We start from the raw sequence: 25,974 nt of genomic DNA on the forward strand, positions 1-25,974 counted from the left end.
CTAGTTAAAGGAGATAGTCTTTTTTCTTTTTTAAAAAAATATATTTTATTGATTTTTTACAGAGAGGAAGGGAGAGGGATAGAGAGTTAGAAACATCGATGAGAGAGAAACATCGATCAGCTGCCTCCTGCACACCCCCCACTGGGGATGTACCCGCAACCAAGGTACATGCCCTTGACAGGAATCGAACCTGGGACCCTTGAGTCCGCAGGCCGACGCTCTATCCACTGAGCCAAACCGGTTAGGGCTAAAGGAGATAGTCTTAATCCCACTTCTAGAAACCAGAAACACCAATCAAAAAGGATATATGCACCCCTATGTTCATAGCAGCACAATTTATAATAGCTAAGATTTGGAAACAGCCTAAGTGCCCATCAGCAGATAAGTGGATTAAAAAAACTGTGGTACATCTGCACATTGGAATACTATGCTGCTATAAAAAAGAAGGAACCTTTACCATATGCAACAGCATGGATGGAACTGGAGAGCATTATGCTAAGCGAAATAAGCCAGTCAGAGAAAGATAAATATCACATGATCTCACTCATATGTGTGACATAATGATCAACATAGACTGATGAATAAAAATAGATTCAGGGACAAGGAGCAGGGGAGGGGGGGTTAGAGACCAACCAAAGAACTTGTATGCATGCATATTAACATAACCAATGGACACGGACACTGGGGCGGTAGGGGCTTGCCCTTGGGGGTGGGAGTAGACGGCGGGGGGGGGGGCAATCGGGGAAAAAAGAGACATATGTAATATTTTAAACAATAAAAAAATATTAGAAATACAAAAAGAGAGAGTCTTATCTGGAGGTTGTAATTTTTCTATACTATGGAAAGTATTACCATAGGTCAGTGATGGCGAACCTATGACACGCGTGTCAGCACTGACACGCGTAGCCATTTCTGATGACACGCGGCCGCTGAGGCGGCCACATGCCAAGGATGAAACATTTGCTGCTCCTGAGGATGAAACATTTGCGAAATAATGTTTTTTCTTCAAAGTGACACACTACCCAAGTTATGCTCAGTTTTTTGGCGAAGTTTGACACACCAAGCTCAAAAGGTTGCCCATCACTGCCATAGGTAATGGGTATTTTGCTTTGGGCAATATTGGAAGGCCACATTCAGGATTTGTCTGCTCTTTTAATTAAACTTCAGTTAAATTTCCCCAAGAATCATAGACTAGAATATAAAATAGGGCTGCTTTTGAATATGGATTATTTGTAGTTTATTTTTATCAAATATTTTCACATAATTCTAACTTTATTTCTTCTTTGAATATCTGCCACTCAATTTTTAAAAATATATATATTTTTTGTTGATTTCAGAGAGGAAGGAAGAGGGAGAGTAACAGAAACATCAATGATGAGAATCATTGATTGGCTGCCTTCTACACCCCACACTGGGGATGGAGCCTGTAACCCGGGCATGCGCTCTGACCGGGAATCAAACCGTGACCTCCAGGTTCATAGGTCAATGCTCAACCACTGAGCCACACTAGTCGGGCTGCCACTCAATTTTTTTTCTATTCTTTCACCAAAGTGAAAAGGAATACAAATAAAAATAGAAAGGAGGGTTGAGTCCTGGAGGGTTAAAAAGGAGGATTAAGTGATAAGAAACTGGTTAGGCACTTATAGCACAGAACTTACTGATTTGCTGTAGATTATGGACATTTAGGTGGGGATGAAGCTCACCTTTGGAATTTGTTCAGAACTGGTCCTTTGTTTCTGTTTACCAGATTAAGCCTCTTGATAGTAAGGGCAAGATGCTAATACACTTTCCACATTCTGACAATCCTCTCTAGTTAAGAGCTGAACCGTATGCTGAATGGTTACTGGATATACAGATTCTTAGAACTGAAGAAGCCTTAGCAATAACTGACTCCAAACCCTTCATTAGACAGCTAAGAAACTAAGGCCCAAAGGGGATAACTGGCATACCCAAGGTTAATAGATCACAGCTCAAATTAGAATCCACATTACTTGATCTCCATATTCTTGCCACATGCCTTAGCACTTGGCAGGTACCTATGAGTGAATCAGTAACAAATAGCTGTGTGCTTTTAAAAGTACAGCTGTATTATTCTTTGATTACTCAATAACCATCTATACTCCGGCACCTGTGTATAGACACATATACACCCATGTTTATTTGCTTATCTTTCTATTTAAAAGCATTTAGACTCCATTTTAACAACAAACTTCTTTCTCTCTGCCCTTCCCCTCTCTCTCAAATCAATAAATAAAATTTAAATACCCCCACAAAACAAAAGTAATTCTTTATTTGCTCCATTCCAGCCAAGTGATCTTAGTAAGCAAGGCCTTCTTGAGCTTAGTGCTAGTGACTGATATATACACCTACTGACTGACTGGTGAAACCTGCTACAAAAGCTGAAAAGTTATGACACAACAAAAGACTGACTTTGATGTCACCAATCCCCTTTATTGTCATGCCACAGAAACTAGACGCTCATAGGTTATCCCCAGTTTCTTAGCCCAGGAAAAGTTAGTCATCCATCAGTGGCAAGCCCACAGGAGTCTTTTAAATCTATGAGATGGCAAAAGGGATGTTAATGTTATTCTTATGTTTGAACACCTGGTTTATAATATTTTTCTATATTACTAGAATTTGTTTAAATGGTCACAATTATTTTACTTTAGATAATTTTTCCCCTAAAAAATCTACAATAACTTACAGATTTAAAGAATGTTAAAGCTAAAAGAGGCTAATGACTGGCATGCCTTCATTTTCGTGGAACAGGGACAACAGATGTCCAGGCTGATGTTGAGGTGCTTTAAGACACTGAAATGCCTTACTAGGCAGTTTTAGGCATAGAATGACCATGCTGCCTGTATTCAGTGCATTTTATCACATTTTAATTCTTTTTAAGGTAGTAAACCACATGGTGGCACCTTCTACCCAGATTATCTGATAGATGCAGGTCACCTCATTTTATTGTACTTCACAGGTGTGTTTTTACAAACTAATGACAAGACCTTCCACCAGAAAAAAATATTACAACTTGCTTTATTGCAATACTTGCTTTATTGCAGTGGTCTGGAACTGAACCTGCAATATTTCCCAGATATGTAGTGATATCCCTGGATTTGGATCAAGAGTAATCTAGTTTAGAAATTCAGTTCTAAAATGAAGGATAAAAATCATATGATCATATCAATGGATGAAAAAACTTGACAAAATCCAATATTTATGATAAAAGCTCTCAGCAGAGTGGGAATAGAGAGGTCATACTTCAACATAATAAAAGCCATATGTGACAACCTACAGCTAACACCATACTCAATGGGCAAAACTAAAGGGTTTCCCTTAAGATCAGGAACAAGACAGGATGCCTGCTTTCACCACTCTTATTCAACATAATACTAGAAGTCCTAGCCAGAGCGATCAGACAAGAAGAAAAAAATAAAAGGCATCCAAATTGGAAAGGAGGAAGGTAAAATTGTCATTGTTCACAGAAGACATCATATTGTACATAGAAAATTCTAAAGACTCCACCAAAAAACTGCTGAATTTAATAAATGAATTCAGCAAAGTAGCAGGATACAAAATTAATATCCAGAAATCGATGATATTTTTATACAACAATAAAATGTTTAGTTTTAGAGAAACTAAAAAAAAGTAATCCCATTTACTATTGCAACAACAACAAAAAATAAGATACCTGGAAATAAACTCAACCAAGGAAGTAAAAGACCTGTACTTGGAAAACGATAGGGCATTGAAAAAGAAAACAGCAGAAGATACAAACAAGTGGAAGCATGTACCATGTTCGTGAACTGGAAGAATTAACATAATTAAAATGTCCATACTACCCAGAGCAATTTACAGATTCAGTGCAATTCCTATTAAAATACCAATGGCATATTTCACAGATCTATAACAAATATTCTAAAAATTTATACGGAACCAAAAAAGATCCCAAATGGCCACAGCAATCTTGAGAAAGAAGAACAAGGTTGGAGGGATCACAATACCAGATATCAAGCTATACTACAAAGCCACTATGCTCAAAACAGCCTAGTACTGGTACAAGAACAGGCAGATAGATCAATGGAACATAACAGAGAACTCAAAATTGACTCAAGCCACTGTACTCAATTAATATTTGACAAAGGAGGCAAGAGCATACAGTGGAGTAAAGATAATCTCTTCAATAAATGCTGTTGGGAAAACTGGATAGGTACATGCAAAAAAAATGAAACTAGAATGCCAACTTACACCACACACAAGAATAAACTCAAAATGGATAAAAGACTTAAATATAAGTCACAAAACCATAAAAATCCTAGAAAACATTGGCAGCAAAATCTCAAATATCTCATGTAGCAGTATTTTCACCGATACATCTAGGGCAAGAGAAACAAAGGAAAAAATAAACAAATAGGACTACATCAAACTAAAAAGCTTTTGCACAGCAAAAGAAACCATCAACAAAATGGAAAGGGAACCCACTGTATGGGAGAACATATTTGCCAATGATATATCTGATAAGCGGTTAATTTCCAAAATATACAAAGAACTCATACAACTCAATACCAGAAAGACAAACAATCTAATTAAAAAATGGGCAAAGGACTTGAATAGGCACTTCTCCAAAGAGGACATGGATAGACATACAAATAACAAGTGCTGTCAAGGATGTGAAGAAAAGGGAACCCTAGTACACTGCTGGTGGGAATGCAGATTGGTGCAGCCACTGTGGAAAACAGTATGGAGTTTCCTCAAACAATTAAAAATGGAACTGCCATTTGACCCAGGAATCCCACTACTAGGAATATAACCTAAGAATCCTGAAACACCAATCAAAAGGAATATATGCACCCCTATGTTCATAACAGCATTATTTACAATAGCTAAGATCTGGAAACAGCCCAATAGATGAGTGGATAAAAAAGCCATGGTACATTTACACAAGGTGATACTATGCGGTTGTAAAAAAGGAGTTCTTAATCTTTGTGAAAGCATGGGTGGACCTGGAGATTATTATGCTACTCGGACAGTACTGAATATTCTTCTTTTTTTAATCCTCACCCGAGGATATTTTTCCATTGATTTTTAGAGTGGAAGAGAGAGGGAAAGACAGAAATATCGATATGAGATAAACACATTGATTGGTTGCCTCCTGCATGAGCTCCGACCAGGGCCTGGGCCAGGGAGGAGCCTGCAACAAAGGTACATGCCCTTGACCAGAATCGAACCAGGGACTCTGGTCCCCAGGCTGACGCTCTATCCACTGAGCCAAACCGAGCCTAACTGGCTAGGGCCGGACTGAATATACTTTTACCTGGTTTTAAAGTATAAAATCCCAGGCTTAAGCCTCTAATCTAGGGAAGGGAAATTTTGTCCTTTGCCCAAAATTTAGCTAAATTAAGCCTATAGCAACTTTCAAAAATAAAGGTCTGTGAGTTGTATCCAGTACTCTCAGGGAAAAGGTGATTTCCCAAAAGCTATGAAAGCTTCAGTTTCAAGGCCCTTTAAGGCCACAGGGGGTGGGGAGTGGGAGGTGGAGATGTGGGTGGAAGCAATATGTTCATACTGACACATTTTTGTAAAACTTGGAAGGTATTTTTGTATTTTTTTTCTTAAAGAAGGCCCCGAAGATTCTTCAGGTCATACAAATCCTGGTTATTTAAAAAAATCTACCATCACAACAAAAGTAGGCATATGCCAGAAATTCCTGTTACTCTCAGAATTCCCATTGGAGAAAGGGTTCTTTGGTTCTTTAATCCAGTTGTTACTTGATCTGGCCTAGGTTGCCCTGTCACACTGCCAAGTGGCTAATTAGCTGCTCTTTCTCCAATCCTCCCCAATACTTGTCCTGATAACTTCTATTTTTGTGTTTAAGAGTTGCCAAGTCTAATCTTTGTAAATACAAAGTAGGTGAGACTTCTTTTTCTCAGCAGGTATTTCAGCAAATAAAACAATAAACTCTTTGTTACCCAGCTAAAATTCTAATAGGAGAAAAGACAATAGCATCACACTCTCTAATTGTCAGTTGGGTCCCCTCTTCCTCTGTGATATATAGTTCCTTTTTAAAAATTAAAAAAAAATTTTTTTTTATTGATTTCAGAGAGGAAGGGAGAGGAAGAGAGACAGAAACATCAATGATGAGAGGGAATCACTGATTGGCTGCCTCTTGCCTGTTGGACCAAGCCCACAACCCAGGCATGTGCCCTTGGCCAGAATCGAACCTGGGAGCCTTCAGTCCACAGGCCGACGCTCTATCTACTGAGCCAAACTGGCTAGGGCTACATAGTTCCTTTTTATTCCTTTTTAAAAAGTGTACAATTCTGTGGATTTAGTATATTCATGGTGCTGTGCAACCATCTCCACTATCTAATACCAGAACATTTCCATTGCCCTAATAAGGAACTCCATCCATACCTCTTAGCAGTCTACTCCCAATTCAACCCTCCTCTCATCTCCTGGCAACCAGCAACCTACTTTCTGTTTTTATGGATTTGCTTATTCTGGGCATCTATATACTAGTATATAAAAGCCTAAGCGACCATCTGACCATTTGCCTGGTAGCTATGACAAGCAATGACCACCAGGGGGCAGACACTCCGACCAGTAGAGGATGGAGCCTGATTCCTTGCAGACTTGGCCGTGGGTTAGGTTGCTGCTGGGGCACTGTCGGCCCCAAATCTGCTTTACCCGCACCCTGGACCCATAGAGGAGGGAGCCTGATTCTGGGGTGCGTCACCCGAGAACCACCCTCTCGCAATCTGGGACCCCTCAGGGGATGTCATAGAGCTGGTTTCTGCCCGATCCCCGGAGGCCAGGCTGAGGGACACCACTGGTGCACGAATCCGTGCACCGTGCCTCTAGTTTCATATACACAGAATCATATAATCTGTGGCCATTTGTGTCTGGCTTCTTTCACTTAGCATGTTTTCAAAGTTCATTCATGTTGTAGCATGAATCAGTACTTCATTCCTTTTTATGGCTGAATAATATTCCACTGTATGAAGATAACATTTTGTTCATTCATTCACCAGTTGGGGTACAATTGAGTTGTTTTCACCTTTTAGCTAATATAATAATGCTAGGTACATCTGTGTACAAGTTTTTGTGGTGAGCATATGCTTTCAATTCGTTGAAGTATACTGTATAGCTAGGAGTGGAATTGCCGAGTCATACTATAAATTGTTTAATTTTGAGAAACTGCCAAATTTTCCACAGCGGCCACACATTTTACATTCCCACCAGCATAGCATGAGGGTTCCAATTTTTCTACCTCCTTACCAATGCTTGTTTATTTGCAACTTTCCATGTGCTTTTTGGCATTTGTATGTTTTCTTCAGACAAATGTCTATTCATATCCTTTGTCCATTTTTAAATTGGGCCATTTGTCTTTTCATTGTTGAGTTATGAGAATTCTTGATATATTCTGGATACTAGATCCTAATCAGATATATGATTTGCAAATATTTTTTTTCATTTTGTGGGTTGTCTTTTCACTGTTTTGATATAGTGTCCTTTGATGCACAAAAGTTTTTAATTTTGATGAAGTTCAATTTATTCTTGACCATCCAAGCTGGAAACAACCTACTCCTTTCTGTATTAGCATCTCAATATTACTCTAAGATATAGGAAGAATCTTCAAAAAGTCAAAATAAAATAAAATTTAGAATAAAAATATGAATACTTTATTATTATTACTTTTTAATCCTCAATGGAAGATATTGATTTTTAGAGGGGGGTTGGGAGAAGGGAGGGAAGGAGAAAAGGAGAGGGGGAGAGAGAGAGGGAGAGAACACTAATCAGTTGCCTTCCATACATGCCTCTATAGGGGATCAAACCCGAAACCTAAGTATGTGCCCTGTCTGGGAATCAAACCTGCAGCCTTTTGGTATACAGGATGATCCTACAATCAGATGAGCACCACTGGCCAGGGCTGAATACTTTAAAAATACAAAACAAGAGGGTAAGGCTTGGAGAAATTTGGAGCTTCTAATGAGATGATGATCTGGGTTCCAATAATTACTGTTAGGCTCTTGATAAATATAAATGCATGCTATCTAGGAGCTCTCATGTTTTGCTTTTGTTTCCAACTCTTTCAGAAGGGCCAATGAAGACTTAGGAAGTAGAGTCAGATTACCCTTTAGCTAAAGAATGTGGATTTCCAGTAGCCCTATGGTTCAATATTTTTGGCCAAGGCCCCAGTATATTTGTTCTCAAACTATAATCAATTTTTTTCCACTTTGTCTGAATTATATGCCATAGGAGCCTTAAAGTGTACTATTCCAGTTGGCCTTTTCTTGCTGGCTCGCAAAGGGAAGTTTTATATTTATGGATAGTAATCCAGAGTGGTGTCCAAGTTTATCTGAGTTTAGAATTGCTATCATAGCAGAAACTGAAAACCTCAAGAGCTATATAAGCCATAGCCATTTACCATGTCTACATGGATGCCACTTCTCATTAGGGCATATACAAATATACAGCTATTAAAACTTTAACATCCTGGGACCTCAGATCTATATATATAATATATACACATGAATCCTCAATTTTTTAAATAGTGAATTTGTGTGTGTGACTTAAAAAACTTAAATGTATTCTTTCACAAGTCTGGAGGCTAGTAGAGGAAATCAAGGTGTTGGCAAGGTTGGTTCCTACTGGTGGCTTTGAGGTTAACAGCTAGTGATCCTTGGCATTCCTTGGCTTGCGTAATTTCTGGCTCTTTTGTCGTATGGCCTGATCCATGTATGTCTATGCCTCTGTCTCTCCTCTTATAAGACCTTAGATATTGGATTTAGGACCCACCTTGGTCCCATATGATCTCATCTTAACTACTTACATCTGCAAAGACCCCATCTCCAAATAAGGTCAAACTCCAAATTGAAGTTCTGGTAGACTTGAATTTTGAGGAACACTATTCAACCCAGTGCAGACCCCTAGGAAGTTAAGGTCTTTCACGCAAAACACTTTAAGATTATTCTTTCATTTTTTTAAACTTCATGAATTAGTACAAAGAGCCATTCATGTGTGCTCCAAGCCCTTGGAAAGCCTGGTGTGGCACCACAGCAGATCTGACTACACTGTTAGGCTTCCAGGAGTAGGTGGAGTCCAGGTGGAGTTTGTCAAGCAGAGGGGAAGGTCACCTTGCCTCTTGGGTTCTCTCCTGTCATAATGAATCATCTGCAAAATTACTATCTTACATTAATATTTTATGTAGCAGATAGGATCATGTATACTTTTCTTATGAAAATGCCATAGCAACATGAATACATGTACTGAAAGCATCTTTAATGGACAAAAACCTTTTATTTTTATATTTTTTATATTTTATTGATTTTTTACAGAGAGGAAGGGAGAGGGATAGAGAGTTAGAAACATCGATCAGCTGCCTCTTGCACACCCCCCACTGGGGATGTGCCTGCAACCAAGGTACATGCCCTTGACCGGAATCGAACCTGGGACCTTTCAGTCCGTAGGCTGACGCTCTATCCACTGAGCCAAACCGGTTTCGGCTAAAAACCTTTTATTTTTAAACAGCCTATGGTTAGAGTGGGGCATTTAAATAATCTATTTGATGACTTCATGTGAATCAAGAACAAAACCTGAGTCTGACCATTTTTGGCCTAATTTTCTACCCACTTTCTGACAAACTGTCCCTATGTTACAATGCAATGACATTTCTATCAGAAGCTTCTCTTGCTAACAATTATGGTGCATTTTACTTAGACAGACTCTTTCATTCAAGGTGTCCATTGTTTCATAAATCTCACTTACCTTCATAGCCATTGTTTGAATAGGGAGGAACTTAGATGTGAAACCAGTCTATTTTAGGCCAAAGGGAGATCCTTATCCAGAAATTATCCTTATTTTTAGTGTCTTATTTGCCCCCCACCTTCTCATTTTGAAAATAGGGAGAAATAAATATTCATACAACATCTTTTGGGCTACACAAATTATAGATAGGCTTTGATGTTCTCTAGGAAGCTATTATTGCTTCACCAAGAGAACTCCAAGTGGGCCCTAAATCTCCTTGACTTCAGCAACTGCTAGGAAACTGTCAAAACACACACACACACACACACACACACACACACACACACACACACCCACCCCTTAAAAACTCTACAAAGACAGTTTGCTTGGAACAGCTCTCCCTGGCAGCCCTAAGTAGGACACCTATTTTTGTTGAAGCTACTAGTCACAATTTATGAATTGTATTAAGAAATGTGAAGTGACCAATTAGGAGAATGCTATATTGCTCAAGGTGTCTGATGCAAAACAGAAAAGGAAATATGGATCTAAATAGTTCCAACAACCTTATGAAAAAAATGCCTCTATATTTAACCTTCTGATCAAAAGTGTGAAACAAATGGTATAGGTAATGATAACAATTATGATAATAAAAATGATAATGATATAATAATGTGATTCAGTAATAATAGTAATGTTTGAAGAATAACAAGAGATGTTTGCAAATGGGAAAAACTAAGCCATAAAGAATCTGAAAGCATTTTGTTTATTCCAAAGATCACAAGTTACAATGACATTTCAAAAAGTTTAAGGTACTATCAGGACATCAAGTTTTACAAAACAGATACATGAAGAAATAGAGTTATGTGCTGCCTTAACGATGGGGATACATTCTGAAAAAATACATCATTATGTGATTTCGTCACTGGACAAACATCACTTACAAAGAGCCATCTGTGTGTGGCTCTAAACAAATCTAGATGGTATAGCCTATTACACACTTAGGCTACAGCCCTGTACAGCATATTACTGCACAAACAACACCTGATTAAATTAAGAGAAAATGACACAATTAAGAGACACAGTAAACACAATGTATTAGGCTGCTGCTGGCATTACACAACATAGTGTTTTATAAAACACTTTTTTTTTCATAGAGAAGTACTCTCTAAAATAATAAAAAGCATAGTATAGTAAATTCATAAACCAGTAACATAGTTGTGTATTATCAAGTAGTATCTACTGTACTAACTATATGTGTTGTACTTTTATATGACTGACAGCGCAATAGGTTTGTTTACACCAGCATCACCACAAACGTGAGTAATGTTACGATGGCTACATCATTAGGAATTTTTCAGTGCCATCATAATTGTATGGGACTACCACTGTATACGTGGTCCATCTTGAATAAAACGTTGTTATGTGGAGCATGACTGTTCACTAAATCAGGGTAATTGGTATAACCTGGAAGGCTGTTAAAACAGATCACTGGGCCCCATCCTCAGAGTTTCTCATTCAGTAAGTCTGGGGTAGACTTGAGAATTTGCATTTCTAACAAGTTCCTAGGAGATACTGATGCTGCTGGTCCCAAGACCACACTTTGAGTCTCCTTGGAAAGGAAGGAGATGAGTACTTATTGAGGGAAGAGAAAGAGTAATTATTTAAAACTACCCTGGGTTAGGCTTGGTCAATTTATCTCATTTAGTCCTTAAAGCATCTCAATGAGCAATAAAATGCATCTCAAACATGAAGTTTTGTGCAATGTAAGATTCTGGAATGTAGAAAATGCTTTTCCAGGCAAGAGGAGAATTAAAAAATCTGTACAAAGGCTGCAGTTCTCTAGAAATAAGAAATTTATATTATTTTAAAAAATCATGTAAATTTTGCAACCTGTTTCAAAATATTACTGCTTGTTAGGAATTAAATATAATTAAAAATTATTTATCAGATAAACTGCCTAACTCTTGACCTCAATTCTTTAGTAAGATTGGCCTTTGGGAACATAAGGAAATGAATGGCTGAAGTTTAGTAATTATCTATTGTGAAACAGGTAGTACATATTTAATCCAGAATTTGCACTAGGTCTCTAAAAACAATGCACATTCTACTACCTTATCCTGTTTTCCCACCGCACCCCTCTCCCTTCACCTGAAAGGTCTAGAGTTTTTCTCTCCTATTCCTTTATGAATCCTTTATTGTTCTGGCCAAAATGGAGTACTTGCTGTTCCGCAGATGTGTCTCACTCTGCCTCATCTTCACATATATACTCATTATTCTCTGCAGCTGGAAAGCTCCCCCTTTTATCTCAACTTGACCAGAATCTTCCATACCCTTTTTTAAAAAAAAATATATTTTATTGATTTTTCACAGAGAGGAAGGGAGAAGGATAGAGAGCTAGAAACATCGATGAGAGAGAGACATCCACCAGCTGCCTCCTGCACACCCCCCACCGGGGGACGTGCCCGCAACCAAGGTACATGCCCTTGACCGGAATCGAACCTGGGACCTTCCAGTCCGCAGACCGACGCTCTATCCACTGAGCCAAACCGGTTTCGGCTTCCATACCCTTTAAGCCCAGCTGAAATGCTATTTCCTTTTTAAAGACCAAATCCCATGTTTGAAGGGCTGTTGGACTGCCTTGGCCAGCGTGGCTCAGTTGGCTGGATTATCGTCTCATATACCCAAAGGTTGGTGGATTTGATTCTCAGTCAGGGCACATACACAGGCTGCAGGTTCCATCCCCCGGTCGGGGTGCATGTAGAAGTGTGAGAAGTAACCAATCCATGTTTCTCTTTCACAGCAATATTTTGTCCTCTCTCTAAAATCAGTCAGTCAATCAATAAAAGGCTGTTGGACTGAACACCTCCAGTGAGTTCCCATGGCTGTCCAGACAGATTTAATGTCAGTGGGTATGTAATTATTTTTGTTAAATTAGCTTGTGCATATAATCTCATAGGCCTTAATTTAAACATGCCTCTGCAAAGAAATGATTCTATTTGGCATTAAACTTATACTGGCATTCAAAACATGAAGTTTTGTGCAATATAAGATACTGGAGTGTAGATAAGTAATTGGAAAAATATATTTAAAAGAAATCCCCAAACAGGAAGATTTAGCTTATGGTGAAATTTGTGGCTATGGATTAAAATAAAGATAGTCTAAAAAGGTGGAGAATATCTAGACTTTTAGAATTGAAAAAGGGGACTTGAAAGTCATTTAAAAATCACCCCCTATTTTTTTTTCCACCTTAAAAAAATTATTTATTGACTGATTTTAGAGAGAGGGAGAGAGAAACATTGATTTGTGTTCTACTTTACTTATGCATTCATTGTTTGCTTCCTTCATGTGCCCTGACTGGGGATCGAACCCACAACTTTGGTATATCCGGACGATGCTCTAACCAACTGAGGTACCTGGCCAGGGCTTAATCACCCCCTTATTTTATAGTAGAATTCTTGAACCCTTCTTTTTATTATGGTCAGAAGTCCCATTTGTTTATGTTGTTTAATGTCCATCTAGCTTATCTTTGGTCTCTTTATATTGTCATTGCAATGCTACCTGAAGAAAGCCTTTTTTTTTTAAAAAATTTCTTTATTGATTAAGGTGTCACATATTTGTCCTCATCCCCCCATTCCCATCCCACACCTCTCCCCATGGATGCCCCAACCCCCTGTTGAACTTAACCATTGGTTAGGCTCATATGCATGCACACAAGACCTTTGGTTGATCTCTCCCCCCTCCCCCCACCCTCCCCTGTCCTCCCTCTGAGGCCCGAAAGTCCGATCGATGCCTCCTTGTTTCTGGTTCTGTTCTTGTTCATCAGTCTATGTTGTTCATCATTTCCCCTAGATGAGCGAAATCATGTGTCACTAGAGATATACTTATAAGAATTGAATGTGAGACGAGCAATAATAGTTATGCTGACAGGCAAATGAATCAGTCTGTAGTGAGTTTCTTTCTGGACCAACAGTTCTTTTGAGACCCAATATCAATGTCCACCAGTTCCTTATGAGTACATGTCGGCACTGACCCCTCAGCTCTGGATGGTGGACAAATGGTGGTAATGTAGGTCCGACTCCCTCTGGTTTGGTCTCGGCCGGACCCAGGGGCACGGCTTCACCCGGATCCAGGGGCCCCCGGCCTCACCCGGACCCGGGGCCCAGCCTCACCCGGATCCAGGGGCACACGGCCTCGCCCAGACCCAGGACTCAGCTTCACCCGGACCCAGGGGCGCATGGCCTCACCCGGACCCAAGGGCGCGTGGCCTCTCCCGGGCCCGGGACCCAGCCTCACCCGGATCCAGGGGCACACGGCCTCGCCCGGACCCGGGATCTAGCTTCCCCCGGACCCAGGGGCATGTGGCCTCACCCGGACCCAGGGGCGTGTGGCCTCACCCGGATCCAGGGGCCCATGGCCTCACCCGGACCCGGGACCCAGCCTCACCCGGATCCAGGGGCACACGGCCTCACCCAGACCTGGGATCCAGCTTCACCCGGACCCAGGGGCGTGTAGCCTCACCCGGGCCGGGGACCCAGCCTCACCCAGATCCAGGGGCACACGGCCTCACCCAGACCCGGGATCTAGCTTCACCCGGACCCAGGGGCGCATGGCCTCACCCGGACCCAGGGTCGCTGAAGAAAGCCTTTTGCATTGAAAAATGGACTTAGTTCTGAAGGGCCAGACCTGACTTTGGTCCAAAGCAAGCTAAACTGCAAAACCTCCTTTGATTTTAAATGTTGCTAACCCCAGTGATGCTAATTTTAAACCTCTGAGGAATGAATCCTTACCCCCAAGTGCAATTTTTTATCAGAATAACAGCCAAGCCACAGTCATGGCCAAGGCTAGAGAACACTCATAGTAAGCAGGGTGGCCATCTGCTCTATTTGGCCACCTCCAGCTTTGGAAGCTGAGATATCTCATATGCTGATTACATCTTGGTTTAATCACACGGAGTGAAGAGAGAAAAGGATATCAGGGCATTTATCTTTTCCACTCCCACATGCTCCTCCCAATTCACATTAAGTAAAAAGCAAGGACTCCAGAATTGGGTAGAAATGGGTGTGACCTTAGGCAAGTCACTTAACCTCTAAAGATGTTTCCTATTTCACAAAGGAGATAACAGTACTGTAATCATCATATGGGTAACTGGCAGGTTTAGGTGGGGCATTGTTGAGCATTTCTAACAATGTCTGAAACTGGTAGGTAGCAAACCCTTAATAAATGTCAGCTATCTTATCAGCAAAGGAGGTAGCAATATAGTCCATCAACACGAATTAGGTTCTATTATCTCCTAAAAGCTTTATTTTATTCCCTTCCTGATTCAATTATGATATCAACATGATCTCCCAAAACTGTATCTTTAGCTCAACTTCTTTTTTTTTTTAAATCCTCACCCGAGGATATTTTTCCATTGATTTTTAGAGTGGAAGAGAGAGGGAGAGACAGAGAGAAACATCGGATGTGAGAGAAACACATGGATTGGTTGCTCCTGCACACGCCCCGACCAGGGCCTGGGCCAGGGAGGAGCCTGCAATGAAGTACGTGTCCTTGACCCTTTGGTCTGCAGGCTGATGCTCTATCCACTGAGCCAAACCTGCTAGGGCTAACCCAACTTCTTTCCCGAGCTTAAGACTAGGCTTCACAATTCTCAAGACACCCAGAGGTGCCCTTAAAACCTAAAGCAAATCTAAAATTAGATCATTACCTGGCACTGAACAATATCTGACTTTCCTCTTGACCTCTCTGCATATGTGAAAGATACTGTCATCTTTCTAGCTACCCAGGCAGATGGGCAGAGGTGTGTTGTTGTTGTTTTTTTAACAACTTCTTCATTTAATCAGTTGCTAAGTCATTCATTCACACATTGACTTATTCAACAAATATTTATTGCGCCTTTTCTATAAGCCAGGTACTGTGTTAAACTGGGTATATGGTGGTAAACAAAACTTACATGGTTTCTATCCTCATCTTCAAATATATAATTACAAATTAGAATGTATACTTGGAAGATTTCAGTCAGTATGAGGAAGTGCAACAAGGAACATACTTCAAAGAGTGTCAGGAAAGAACTTTCAGAGGAAGTGACAATTTGAACAGGCAATTTGAAAGATGAAAAGGAGTCTATCAGGTGAGTAATAAATGAAGAACTTTCTAGGCAGCAGGATGAGCAGGTGTAAAGGCTCTGAGGTAGGAAAGGGCTTAATGTTTTTTCTGAGAAACTGAAAAGAGGCCAAGTAGTTAAAAGGTTGTGAACTTGCTTGAGATGAGGCTGCAGCAGCAGGCAGGGGTTTACCAGCCACATATGAAAGCCCCTGAAGGGTTCTGAGTAGGATAGGCACAGGATCAGACCACCCTGGCTGCTTTTGGAGAGTGGACTGGAGGGGGCAAGTACAGAATTAAAGACCAGTCAGGAGACTATTTGGGTGGTTCTGGTGACTTATGGTCAGTGGCTGTGGTGATGGGAGAAAAGTGGATATATTTGAGACACAAGTTGGAGGTACTACTGATTGGACTTAGTGATTGGGATATGGGGAGATGACAAGGCTGATTCTTGAGTTTCTGGCATGAACAGATGTATAAGTGGAATTGCAGAGAGTCTACCTCTCAAAAGATTCTGTGTTCTGAAAATTACCCTCCTTTCCCCTCATAGAGCAACTGCCTTGCTTCTAAATCATTATAACTATTGAGATTGTGTTTCTTCTCATTAGTTTCCCTACCTCTTATCTTTGTCCACTTCAAATTACCCCTTCACTGTATTAAGTACAAACTCCTTACCTTTCCAGTCTTATTTTCCACCACTTCTCTACTTAAGTCCCGCTTTAGTCAAACCGGACTGGTTGCTGCTCCTTGAAAGTGTCATGACACATTATTACCTCAGTGCTTGTACTCATACTGTTCCTTCAGTCTTATCATCTCAATCTGTTGAAACCTTATTCAACTTTCAAAGTTCATTAAAGGTCCAATTTTTAAATCTCATAAAGCCTGGTGATTATCTTATGGCCCTCAGATACCTGCCTTTTATTGTGGTTATCAGAATACTAACCTCATGGCCATTCCCTACCCACTAACAGACTGCATATAATACCTTTGAGTGCATAGGTCAATTACTCATACTGCACCACTGCCCTTGCCCATGCAGGGTCAAGCATAGTGCTTCACTCACTGTAGGTATATTTTATTGAATTTATTTGGAACAATTCATGTTATTATGCTTAAAAGTGATGAGACCCAAGTTGTTGAAAAGATGTTTCCCAGTAGCATTTGCCAGCACCAGGGCTCATAGCAAAATTCATCTTCCACCAAATTCCCTGCAATCATACACAAGACATACACACACCGCTTTGATAGAGTCTTCTGGCTGTTCACAATATTCCAAAGCAGCAGTCCTCAGGAGCTTGCCCTTTCCTTGAAATACTGAATATTAAAAATTACAGTCTCTAACTTGGGATTTTCAAGCTACTTGTTATAATCCATTAATGGGTCATGAAATCAATTAGTAAGTCATAAACAATACTAAAAATAAGAGAAAATAGCTAAACACACTGCCTCCAATAGGATAAGTAGTGTTTCCTGAAACTTTTGTTTAAAGTACATGTTTAGCCCTGGCTGATGTGACTCATTTGGAGTATAGTCCCGTGCACCAAAGGGTCAAGTTGCCAGTTCAATCCCCCGTCAAGGGACATAGAGGAGGCAACTGATGGATGTTTTTCTCTCTCTCCATGCCCCCCCCCCCCCAAACAATAAAAACATATCCTGGGGTAAGGATTTAATAAATAAAAAACATGTTTACACATATGTGTGTATTGGGTCATGAGGTAAAACATATTTCTTACCATGGGTCAGGAGGGGTAGGGTATAGAGAAAACTATTTCCCAGTCAGTTGTATGCCCCATGATAGTACATAGCAATAGACCACCAGCACAAAAAGTACGAATTCCAAGTCTTAATTCCAGCTCTGGCTTCATTTCATAGGCTGCCCCTTATAATTTGTTGCTGCTTGTATTTATAGTTGAGAAATCAACAGTGAACTTCCTAACTAATGTAAACACTCCTAATTGCCAATCCCAATCCCAACAAATAACTGGGTCAGAAACAAGTTTGAAGGAGTGGGAAGTTAAAAGATAGCGTGGTACAGAGAACCCTTAATGGGGGTGCTGATAAATTTGGGTTGGGTAATACTGAGGTCACACAACCTAAAGCCCCTTCCACCTCTAAAATTTTATAATTCCACAAGGGAAGGAAAAGGCGACCTTTATTTGGAAGAAATATAGATCATCTTGGTTTGATATATAATAGGCAAAAGGGAATGATATTAGCCAAGGTTGTTTAAATATGAATTAATGCCTCTTCCATTATCTAGATTGGGTTAACATTCTTAGGTGATATTATATGTCAATGTCTCTAATGACTACTACTGGATAAATTCCAAACTTCTTTCTGGCATTTAAGACGTTCCACAACTGCCCAACTTCATCTCAAACTTCTTACTGTTCAGTTCTCTAACCTTCTGCTCTTCTCCCAGTCATGTTTGCTTAATTCTTCCCCACCCCTACTCTCCTAGCTAAAGTCCCATAACCTTCATAAAACCTTCCAACTACTCAAATATTTATACATCAAATCCTGACCTTTGCATTCCTACGGGATTTTACAGCAATCCTATCAAGGAGGCACCATAGTTTTCATCTCACAGGTAAGAAAATTGGGGCCCAGAGAGGTTAAGTGGCTTGCCCAGGGTCCCACAGTTTCTAAGCAGCATGCTGCTTCCACATATTAAAAAAAACCATGGAGGAAGGAAGCAGCAAAGAAGCCTATAAACCAGTGATAACACAGCTCATTGTGACACAAATTCAGATACACCACATCCTTTGAACCATACACGTAATGAACGCTTGGGGTAGCATGGATAGTTTATTAAGGGGGTTGTCAGTCCTGTTTCCCAAGCCTAGTATTAAGACGATATTCCAGTGTAAATGACAGGTGGGTGGTTAAGGAGAAGAAAAGTCATATGGTATACGAATCAAATATTAGAAATGGGACAGAAAAGAGATGGGAGTGTAATATAAGCGGGCACTGCACAAAACAGAGACTCCAAATATGGGGCTGAGGAGGCCCGCGGAGCTAAAATAAAATACTGAAGTTAGGGGGCCTATGCTACCGATAAGGAGCGCGCCTGTGAGGGTTGATACAGCATTAATAACAGACAGCAGTGCACATGGCCACAGAGTAGAACTCAGGAGCGACAAATAAGGAGAGGTCGTGGGGACACGGGGAGGGTGGTGGCGCCAAATGAAGGGTACAGCTGGGGTCGAAGAGGAAGGTGAAGAGGTTCAGAGGGCACAGCAGCCCCAGACTCCAGACAAGATCTGTCTTTCAATAAATAGCTGGCTGGTGTGTTTTAGCATTCACATATGCACCCCACAAAGCCCTCCTGGCTGGCTCCGGGAAGACGGGGAGGTTACGTCCCCGTTCCCCGCGGACTCCGCGAGAGGGCGGAAGGAGGCACGAGGGTCCTTACCCAGGAAGATGGAGATGATGAGCCGCAGCGCCTGTTCCGACGCGCCCAGGGACGTCGCCAAGTTCTTAAGGCTCAGCTCCTGGAAACCCCACTGCAGCACCCTCGTCAGCTCGGCCACGGTTCCCACGTCCCCCTCAGCAGCAGACGCCATCTTAGCTCCGGGCGCCCCCAAGGGACCCCTCAGCTCCGTGCGCCCCGAATGTGGGCACAGCTCTGGAGCTTCACCCCCAATTCCGGCCCGGAGCCCGCCCACGGCGTGCGCATTGGCTGCGGACCCGCCCAGTGGCTCCAGGCGCTCCCGGTTATTGGTCGGTCCCGCCAGGGGGCGGGGCCTAACGCCCCAAGGTAGGCAGAGGGCGGGGCGGAACGTTTGTAATGCAAAGGTGACTCCGGCCCAGAATGAACTGGGTGCTGCCCGGGGGGGCGGGGCTTGGAATCGGAAACTAGAGTAGTGATTGGAAAAGTCTGAAGCCGAAGGCGAGGTGGTGGTACTGCTGGGTTCCAGCTGTTTAGGGGAGGAGTCGGCGAGGGCGAATGTCCGGCCGGCTCGTGCGCTGCCTTCCCATTGGCTGGGACGGAGCAGGCGAGAGTCGGGGCGGGGGGGGGGCGGCCTGCCCTCCGCCTGCAGGGTTACTCTCGGTCGCAGGCGCGCCGGGGTTACTGGGGCATGTAACGGAGAGGGCGGGAAATCCTGCTACAGCCTCGCGAGCGCCTCCTAACGGTATTTCCGGGCCATTCTTAAACCGTTAGACCCGCCAGAGGGTCGTGGGAGAGCCCAGCGCCCCGGAACACTATTTGCCTGTTCCTTTTATTTCATGCACCCCTGTCATGTAATTTTCTATATTAAAACGTTACCTTCCCCGGAGAGGCGGTGAAATTAAGATAGGCCGATTTTTATCATTATTTTCACTAAAAATTAAACGACTTTTGTCACTATTTAAGGTGTATGATAAAAGTTCAGGCAGTAGAGGAATTTATAAAACAGAAAAGTATTTCCCCCCTCTCCCACCCTGCTTCTCATCCTCATTTCCTAAAGGTAACCACTGTTCAGATTACACTAACAAAGTTCTGGCGAGGATGTGCACTGTTGGTGGGGATGCAGATTGGTGCAGCCACTTTGAAAAGCAGTATGGAGTTGCCTCAAAAAATTAGCAATGGAATTGCCTTATGACCCAGTGATTTCACTTTTGGGAATTTATCCGAAGAAACCCGGAACACTAATTTGAAAGAATATATGCACCCCTATGTTCATTGCACCATTACTTACAATAGTCAAAACTTGGAAGCAGCCCAAGTGTCAAGCTTACCTTTTACAACAGCATGGATGGACCTGGAGAGCATTAGGCTAACCGAAATAAGCCAGAGAAAGACGAGTACCATATGATTTCACTCATAGATGGGATCTAATGAACAAAAGAAACTAACAAATAGGAACAGACTCATAGATAGAAAACAGACTGACAGCTGTCAGAGGGGAGGAGGATTTCGGGGCTGGATGAAAAAGGTGAAGAGATTAAGCAAAAACAAAAAAAGACACAGACAACAGCATGGTGATTATCAGAGGGAAAGGTGGTAGGGAGGTAGAAGAGGGTATAGGGTGGATAAATGGTGATGGAAGGAGACTTGGGGTGGTGAACATACAATATAATGTACAGATGATGTATTATAGAATGGTACACCCGAAACCTATATAATTTTATTAACCAATGTTACCCAAATAAATTCAATAAAAAATAAAAGATAACACTGAAAAAAAGTCTGAGAACTTAGTATGGGTCAGGGACTGTGCTGGGCTCTGGGGAATGTAATGATGAGCCCAAAGCTATGGAGTGGGGATGATGCCAGGTCACACAGTAGCATTAATGCGGGTGTAATTGCAAGTAAAGGTAAGTGCTTTGAAGGAAAGGAACAAGGTTCTATGAGAGTATCTAACAGGGACATTAAGAGTTTTTGTAATAATTGTAATTTGTGGAGCATTCTTATAAAATTACAGCTTATACTTCCATAGCACTTTGCACTTTATAAATAATTTATCCATATTATTTCACGTAATTTGAGTGTGAAACAGGATATTTATTATTATGATGTCCTCTTGCAGACACAGAGGCTTGGAGAAACTAAGGAAGTCCCTAAGTTCCATTCCCAGTAAGTAGTAGAGAAAAAATTTAAACCTAAGTCTGTAAAATTCCACCTCCCTCTCCCTTTTTGTCAGCAAAATTTAAAAAATATGAAATGTTCAGAAAAGTTGAGGATAATATAACTTCTTCCAGGTCAAGGCACGAACATGTAGGCGCATGCACTGCCTTCCTCTTTTCCGGCTGGAACCATGGAGGGAGAAGAAAGAGAAGGAGAAGGAGAAGGAGGAGGAGGAGGGGAAGAAGAAGAATCCTGCTGTGCCAGAAACCCTCAAGAAAAAGCGAAGGAATGTCACAGAGCTGAAGATCAAGCTCCTGAGAAAGAAGTTTGCCCAAAAGATGCTTTGAAAGGCAAGAAGGAAGCTCATCTATGAAAAAGCTAAGCGCTATCACAAGGAATACATGCAGATGTACAGAACGGAGATTTGAATGGCTGGGATGGCAAGAAAAGCTGGCAACTTCTATGTACCTGCCGAACCCAAATTGGCATTTGTCATCAGGATCAGAGGTATCAGTGGTGTGAGCCCAAAGGTCCGAAAGGTGCTGCAGCTTCTTCGCCTTCGCCAGATCTTCAACGGCACCTTTGTTAAGCTCAACAAGGCTTCCGTTACCATGCTGAGGATTGTGGAGCCACACATTGCATGGGGGTACCCAAACCTGAAGTCAGTAAATGAGTTGATCAACAAGCGTGGTTATGGCAAAATCAACAAAAAATGAATTGCCCTGACAGATAACTCATTGATTGCTCGATCTCTTGGTAAATATGGCATTATCTGCATGGAAGAGCTGATTCATGAGATCTACACTGTTGGAAAGCGCTTCAAAGAAGTGACAACTTCCTGTGGCCCTTCAAGTTATCTTCTCCTCGGGGTGGGATGAAGAAGAAGACCACCCATTTTGTAGAAGGTGGAGATGCTGGCAGCAGGGAAGACCAGATCAACAGGCTTATCAGAAGGATGGACTAAGGTATCTACCATGGTTATTTTTGTAATCTGGTCAGTTAATAAACTGAGTCCTTTAAAATTGGGGAAAAAAAGAAAAAGAAAAAGAAAAAAGAAACAAACATGTACAGTTGAAGAGCCTGGTATATCCCTTCCCCATGGCATTTCCTCCTTCCCTTCTCAAAGGTAACCATTTTGCTGAGTTTGTATTTACCAATCCCATGCCCACTTTTATACTTTACATACCATGTATATCCAGAAACCATATATAATTTTGCATGCTTTTGAACTTTATATTAATGGTATTAGTGAGTGTATCATTTTGCAACTTGTTTTTATGCTTAATATCCTTATTGAGATGTACAGTATTCTTGTTTTTACATATAGTTCTAATCCATTCAATTTAACTGTGATATAACATTGCATTGTATTATTATAGCACAGTGTTTCAAGATGATGTTGAGGAATACTTGGATCATTTCCTATTTATTTATTTTAATACAAATACTAGTAGTCCTGCACACGAATCCATGCCCCAGTAGCTTGCCAGTAGTTCGCTGCTGCTCCGCCTGCTGCCCCGCCCTCCTATAGCTCCCTCTGCCCCCCCCCCCCCATAGCTTGCTGCCCTGCCCCCTCCTGTAGCTCTCCCCCGCCCGCTTGTAGCTCGCTGCCCCACCCTCCTGCTTATCCGTGATCCAGTCGTACGTGGTGGGTGGTTACGCTTCACAGCGTAACGACCATTTGCATATTACATCTTTATTCTATAGGAAGGATTGCTTCAATGAACGTACTCCTTTAAGCAACAGAGAGTTTCTTTAGGGCTGTGACTCCAAACTTCTTCCCCTCCTCTTCTTCTTTGAAAATTAATTAGGATCTTCTGTGAGAAAAACATTGCTATCCAGTATATACACACAGTCATACACTAGCCAACAAATATAGGTATACTACACAGACATACACCACACACTGCCGTATTATGTGTGTGTTCTCTGGTAATTTCTATTCTATAGGACAGGAGGGTCTTTTGTTCTAATGAGGTGACTCTGGGTGAGCTCCTGGATGGGGGCTGGTCACCAGAAAGACTGAGCCATGATTAGAAGCTTGGCTTTATCAGCCTTGTCTCCATCTCTCGCAAAGGGAGAGGGCTGAAAATGGATAATGATCGAGCATGCCTAGGTGATGAAGCCTCCATAAAAATAGTATGGGGTTAGGAGAGCTTCCAGCTTGGTGAACATGTGGAGGTGTTGGGAGAGTGACATGCCTGGAGAGGCCATGGAAGCTCCATTCCCCTTCCCACATATCTTGCCCTGTTCATTCCTATCACCTGGATGTTCAACTGTATATCATATTCTTTTATAATAAACCAGTAAAAGTAAGTAAAACGTTTCTCTGAGTTCCGTGACCACTCTAGCAAACCAGTTGAACCTGAGGAGGGAGTCATTAGAACCACCAAACTATAGCCTGTTGGTCAGACGCTCAGGTGTGACAAGCTATAGCCTATTGGTCAGAAGCTCAGGTGTGACAAGCTATAGCCTATTGGTCAGAAGCTCAGGTGACATTCTGAGCTTTTGACTGGCTTCTGAAGTGGGGTGAGGGCAGTCTTGTAAGACTGAACCTTTAACCTGTGGTATCTGACCCTATCTCTGAGTAGATAGTGTCAGAACTGAGTTGATGTTGCAGAAAATTATTTGGCGTGGGGGAAAACCTCCACATGTTTGGTGACCAGAAGTGAAGTGTTTTGTGTGGGTAGTAAAGGAGACTCTCAGGAAAGAAAGACACAATAGGGAAGAATTGGATTTTTCCTTACATGGGAAGGAAAAAAAGCTGAGTTTTCCCATTAGACATTTGTTCAAGCAATGAAAGCACATTTGGGGTTGCAAGGGTCTCTACCTGGTTATGCTGACAATAATCCAGGCATTCCCCAAGATCCATCTGTCTTCTGCACAGGCCAGATGGGTGAGCTGAGTGCACATGTGGTAGAAATCGCCACCCCTGCACGTTCCAAGTCCTTGACGGTAAGTGGCACTGATCTCTGCATTCCCTCCAGGAACTGGGTATTGCTTTTGGTTTACTGAGGTAGAGGCAATTTTGGTGGCTCCTGCCTGGCCTTCCCTAGCACACTGGCACTCACTCCAGAGGTTAGGGAGCCAATGTGGGCATTCTGCCAACTGCTTGGTATATTTATTCCAAGTATGCATTTGGAACTGGGGAAATAACCACAGGATGGATTTGGGGACCCTGCTGGGCCCACTGTGCTAGGGATCTGAGCTAAAACTCCATTGAGTACCTGACCTCTGTACACCCCTAATCTGACTGGTGGATCACACTGACATTTCAGGTCTCCTGGAATTAGTGTCAGTTCAGTGCCAGTGTCAAGTAGTCCTGGCAAGTCTGATCATTTCTTTTCCCCCAATACACAGTTTCTTGGTAAAAGGCTATAGGTTCCTTTGGGAAAGGCTGGGGGAAAGATTAACAGAATGCATTTTTGATGGTGTCCCTGGGTCCTTCCTTCAGGGGACCCGGCCTCTCTTTCATTCAAGGGTTCTGGCTCGAGTCTGGAAATTGGTTGAGGGGCCATGACGCTGTTTTTATGATTCAGGCTAGATATTTGTTCACTTGACCTAAAACTTTTCTGCTTCCCAAATCAAGTGATTGCTCGCCGAAACCGGTTTGGCTCGGTGGATAGAGCGTCGGTCTGCGGACTGGGGGGTCCCAGGTTCGATTTCGGTCAAGGGCATGTACATTGGTTGCGGGCACATCCCCGGTGGGGGGTGTGCAGGAGGCAGCTGGTCGATGTTTCTCTCTCATCGATGTTTCTAGCTCTCTATCCCTCTCCCTTCCTCTCTGTAAAAAATCAATAAAAATATATTAAAAAAAAATCAAGTGATTGCTGCTTTGACTCTGCTGGCCATTAGGGCAGCCACACCCACCTTGTCTTTGGTGTTTGAAGGCTGCCGCTTGGCCCCTTCCACTCCAGGATCCAATGATTCCCCTTGCATTCATGTTTCCCAATTCAGTGATGGCAGTTCCCACTGTGAGGTCTGGCCTACAGAGAAGAGCCATCACACAGCTTTTCAAGGATGCTGAGCTATCTTTCTCACAGCAGTGGTGAAAGATGTCTTCTGGCCCTGGTCAGTTTTGCTCAGTGATTAGAGTGTCCGCAGAGTTGGATTCCGGTCAAGGACACATACTTCAACTGTAGGCTAGATCCCCCAGTCAGAGCATGTGCGGGGTAAGTAACCAGTCAATGTGTCTCTCTCACATTGATGTTTATCTCCTGTCTCTCCCCCTCCCTCCTACCTTCTTTAAAAATCAATGGAAAAAATATCCTCAGGTGAGGATTAACAAAAAGAAAAAAAAGAAAGAAAGATGCCTTCTAGACCCTCCCAGTGTGGACGAATAGATCTTAAATGGCAAATCCACTTTAACATTTCAATCTCCCTAAACCAAGGCAGGTCAGGCAGTCTGCTCGATAAGACCCCTGGCTTTCCCCTAAGCCTTAGGGCCTAAGGGAAGGTGACTGCCTGAAATAATCCACTCTTTTTTTCTCTCAATGTTTTTATTGATTTCAGAGAGAGGAAAGGAGACAGACAGAGAGAGAGAGAGAAACATCAATGTTGAGAGAGAATCATTGGTC

The 25,974-nt window shown here is 42.0% G+C and overlaps 1 protein-coding gene and 1 pseudogene across 2 annotated transcripts in view; one reads left to right on the forward strand and one right to left on the reverse strand.

The window, feature by feature from the left end:
- The window catches only part of LPCAT3 (lysophosphatidylcholine acyltransferase 3), a 39,244-nt gene extending 19,725 nt beyond the window's left edge, over positions 1-19,519 (reverse strand). The window contains exon 1 of the mRNA XM_079775406.1: positions 19,262-19,519. Within this exon, the coding sequence (XP_079631532.1) occupies positions 19,262-19,412 (151 nt within the window). The 5' untranslated portion in view covers positions 19,413-19,519. The remainder of the gene's footprint in view (positions 1-19,261) is intronic.
- A 2,036-nt stretch (positions 19,520-21,555) lies between these two features.
- Positions 21,556-22,550, forward strand: LOC307102049 (large ribosomal subunit protein uL30-like; annotated as a pseudogene). The gene has a single exon. The product of its transcript is annotated as a large ribosomal subunit protein uL30-like (transcript).
- Positions 22,551-25,974: the final 3,424 nt, after the last annotated feature.

Source organism: Cnephaeus nilssonii (assembly GCF_951640355.1).
Source record: "Cnephaeus nilssonii genome assembly, chromosome: 6".
In the NCBI taxonomy this organism is placed as follows: domain Eukaryota; kingdom Metazoa; phylum Chordata; class Mammalia; order Chiroptera; family Vespertilionidae; genus Cnephaeus; species Cnephaeus nilssonii.